At 36.9% G+C, this 4,751-nt stretch overlaps 1 protein-coding gene across 1 annotated transcript; it reads left to right on the plus strand.

Annotated features, from left to right (window-relative positions):
• The first annotated feature begins 235 nt into the window (after positions 1-235).
• Positions 236-1,159, plus strand: LOC110919238. Its single transcript, XM_022163511.1, has one exon. It carries the CDS (start codon positions 236-238, stop codon positions 1,157-1,159), a length of 924 nt encoding a protein of 307 aa, XP_022019203.1.
• The last annotated feature ends 3,592 nt before the right edge of the window (positions 1,160-4,751 follow it).

The raw sequence follows: 4,751 nt of genomic DNA on the forward strand, positions 1-4,751 counted from the left end.
TAAAGAAGTGTTGCATTAACTGTTTTTCAAAGACTACTACAAGATGTTGATATTCCCACAAATATTTATAAACACAAGTTACAGAAGAAGTTATTTACAGGCGCCAACTTAGATTTCTCATTAGTCAATTTTGTATTGCTACACCCCCACCCTACCCCCACCCCACCCCACCTCCACTCTCCATCTTATAACCCTATCTATCACCCCATAACTCAAGTGTTCCAACCATCCACACATGGAGGTTGCACCACCCATAAACCCTACTGACTTCAACTTCAACTCATCCACATACACCACCACCTTACCACCCACTCCTAGACTCATGAACAACAACAACATAATAATAAGTGCACCCACAAGCCCAGCCAGATCAACCGCCAACTTACACCATGAATTTGATCAACTTATGATCACCAACAACACCACCCACCAAAAAACAAACTCTTTAGCCACAATCCCCTTTGCATGGGAAGAAAAACCTGGTGTCCCCAAACAAACAAACAATTTATACGACGACGACGTCGTTGACTTCGCATTCGACGTGAGTGGTGAACTCTCTCCATACTCATCTGTCACAGCTGAAGATCTATTCCAAGGTGGTGTAATAAAACCTACTGAAATGATCAATAACCTAGAGAGAGAAAGAGGAAGAGAGAGAAAGTTATCTATATCAAGAAGTAGAAGAACACAATCACTTCCACCGCTTAGAGGCCCAGAACAACCATCAGTACCAGCAAACATAGCAAATATAACCCCTCAAACGACGTCGTCGTCTGCTAGTTCAACTCTCTCAGCTTCCGGGTCGGGTAAAGGGTCGAAAAAATGGAGATTTAAGGATCTATTTTTGTTTAGAAGTGCTTCAGATGGTAGAGCATTGGATAAAGATCCGTTGAAGAAACATTCTGCTGTTTTTAGAAAACATGATGAGGATTTTAGGAACTCGAGTTTACGTTACCGGTCCGGGTCGGGTCATGGGTCGAAGAGGAGAGGACGGGTGTCGGCTCATGAGTTGCACTATAATGTGAACCGGGCAGTTTCGAATGATATGAAGAAGAAGACATTCTTGCCTTACAAGCAAGGGATTTTGGGAAGATTAGCGTTTAATCCAACGGTTCATGCGCTTTCGAATGGATTCGGGTTCTCCCATAATAATAGTTAGTTAATTGATTGATGAATTGGTGGATTTGTTTGTTTTTTGTTTTTTTCTTTGACGGCCAACTAAATCACCGGATAAGTATCGTGGGATGCTCTTAATCGAACAAATACATCCCCTACTTCATAACGGTAAGAGTTGGATGCATACCCGAGTCACCAGTTCTGGGGAAAACTCGCCCGCCCGAAAGCCCATTGCGGCAAACTCCAGAGAGAACTAGTTCTAAATTTCATTTGCTACCACCAATGTCCTTTAAAGTGATGGTAATGAGAGTTGAACTTGGGACTTCAAGGAGAGAAACTAAGTAATTAACCACTTAATGAACTTGTCAGGACTAGTGAATTTGTTTGTTGTTTTGGTTAATTGTAAAGAGGAGTATTTGTGTTTAGGACTTGTAATCATAAAACAAATTAACTTTTTATGTTCATTATTGGCTAGTCTGGGAGATGTGGTGGAAATTAGGTTTTGATCGGTATTGTTTCGGTTAGTTACAACACTGGTACGACACTAACACACTTGGTATAGCGATTCAAAGAGATAACAAAAAATATAAAGACGTGATATGCCAAAAAAATCTAAACATGTTTGACATCAATCTAACGATTCCCACAGTACTGAAATTGTAAAATCACGCTGAAACGTAGATATTTATTTAATAAGTATAGTTTGTCTTTCTTATAAAAATTAAAATTATAGTTATTATTAATTTTATTATATCTTATTCAAAGGAATCATCATGGTACAACTCCTTGAAGCATCTGTACATATTAGATTATAGGGTGTGGTTCCTTTTCTTCAAGTTCACATCAGCGCCACATCTTCATCCTCTTTCACCTCATCATCCTCCCTTAAACATGGGGTGTGGTTCCTCTTTCTTCCCCCTTTCATATTTTAATATTTTTTACTTAATATATTTTATTTTTAAACATATATTTTTATTTGTCTAATGTATTTTATTCATAATAAATACAAATATTTTTTAAGAAAATTCAAATTTGCATAAAATTTCTAGAAGATTATAACTAAACAAAACCACACATTACCTACTAAAATCATAAAATAAATTTTGCCTAAACCTACGAACACCACTAGTCGTCATCAACGTGATCGACACAGAAGTTATTCCAAATATAGTCGATTAAATCCGCACATAGGTTTCCATGCACGTGCTTACTGCGTAGCGCCCACAAATTTGATTATTGTTGTTCCTCGTCAACCGGTTCAACATTCCCATGAATATCATTTGGGTCGTATTCACATATTGCTTTACCGTCGTCTTCAATAACCAAGTTATGTAGTATTAAACAAGCATACATAATGTATCTCTTTTTTTTGTTTAAATGCACGAGCCGGTTTGTAACACCCGTCTAATTTTACTCAAATTTAATAATAATTCATGCCAATTTTAGATAAAAGATATCTAGTTATAACATAAATTCCATAAATAAAGTTTAAAAGTAGCAAACCCTTAGTCAACTAATGACTAAGTTAAAACATTCAAAAGTTGTTTAACAATTTGTTTACATCCCTTAAACATAGTCTATTAGAGGTTAAAATGTTGCGGAAGCTTCAAAATTCGTGTTCGGTTCTTCAACATTTGCTTGATCACCATCCGTAAGTCCACCATAACCACCTAATGTCAAAATCACATCAATTGTTAATTTTGACAATGATAAAACACGTATAAACGAATTTGGACAACAAATTCATGAAAGACAAATAAAATCCTCGAATCAGGGTCTCTCGCGCCCCGCGAGAGATATCATGTTAGGTTACGCGGGCCGCGAGAAGGCCTCGCGTGTCGCGACAGGTTTAAACTTCTCCTTCGCGTGGCGCGGGGGAACATGTTTTCCAGCAGGTTATGTTTTGTGAGCTGCATTTTCTGCCAGCTCCGGAAAACTCAGATGTTAACTTCAAATGAGCATATCTTTTGACTCGTAAGTCCGTTTTAGGTGATTCTTTTTCCTATGCGTCTGTAAATTCAATGCCAACGTATCTACAATAATTTCGATACCCAAAAGTTTGATTTTCGGGCCGAATGAATAAAAGTCGCTTATGTGTTATTTGACCCATTCTAACTTTACTTACTTAGTTACCCTATAACTCTCAATCCCATGGCGTATTATGCCCACCATCCGGGGCTTAAGATCACTTGCATTATCTTACCAAATTCCATGGTTTAATGCTTTTGTGATTTACTTCGCCATTGCTACTAGCTAAGACACTTTCATCACAATTTACACTATTATTCGACCCGTTGGCTCATCTTGTGGAAAAACCTCCAATATGATGACTACCATATGGTCCCTTATTCAAGCTACTCTATTGATTTCAACAACGATCATGATTACTAAAATCAACACAATTTTTAATTAACAACGCAACTACGCTTAATTAAATCAACAATTCATTGAATGTAACGGGTCGAGTTACATACCTTCAAAGTAGGCCTTTCAAACGTGATTCGCCACCTGCTTGTCCGCTTGACGCTCCTGCGTCCTTTCCTATAGAGTTCATTTATGACATATTTAGAACTCTCTTTAAATCATAATTCGCATAATACACCGAAACATCATAATTACGCATTTCAACTTTGAATTTCAGTTTTAAGCCTTCTTTGACGCATTTTCACAAACACTTTAAGGGCAGATTTTTACATGATTAAATATCAAGTCTCTAGCTTATCACTTAGCCCTAATTTCACGTCAATCAACCATTTTACATAATTGTTAGCTTCTATAATTCTGAAGTCACTTCACAATTGTCAAATTACACTAGAAAAATACACAATTTCCTAGTGTTTATCAAATTCTACATAACCCACTAATCACCTACAATGGTGTCCATGGATTTTACTAAAATCTCACATGATTTCAACTTATATTTGTCTAGGGTTTGTGCCTAGACACTATATTGTTCTTAATCCATCATAAAACAAACATGCAATCCATAAATTTCAGATTTCCCAATGTCATGAGAAATTCCAAACAGGGAATTAACACCAAATTTTACATACCTTGTAACCCTCTTGTGATGAGGATCACTAATCTATATTCGGATTTTGATTTAGGACAGAATTTGGCCTTCAATTGATCAATTTTATGCTGAACTAGGGTTTTGAGGAGGAGCTTGGGTCGCTCCTGTCTCCTGATCGATCTTCACAACACTCAGACAAGAGTGTTTGTGTTTTTATTTATTTTATTTTATTAATATTAGTTTCCATTTTAACAACTTAGGCCCCTCCACTTTTGTCTAACATATAGTTTGGTAATTTTAACCCCATTTCAAGTTATTTCTAGACTTGTAGTTAACTAGGTTATAATTTCCTAGTTAATTATTCTTGTTTATTTAAACTTTATAATTCTAATATAAAGTTTTTATATTTCCGGGGTGTTACAAGTCCACCCCCCTTAAAAAGGGTTTCCTCCCCGAAACCGAATTACGTACCAAATAAAGTAGGGTAGAGACGTCGCATCTCCTCTTCGGATTCCGACGTAGTGTCCGAACCTTTCCTATGCTCCCACCTGACCTTGACTTGATCGATTTGTTTGTTTCGCAAGTGTTTGACCTTTCGATCTAAAATCTCCACCGGTCTCAC

Source organism: Helianthus annuus, chromosome 16 (genome assembly GCF_002127325.2).
Source record: "Helianthus annuus cultivar XRQ/B chromosome 16, HanXRQr2.0-SUNRISE, whole genome shotgun sequence".
NCBI classification, from domain to species: domain Eukaryota; kingdom Viridiplantae; phylum Streptophyta; class Magnoliopsida; order Asterales; family Asteraceae; genus Helianthus; species Helianthus annuus.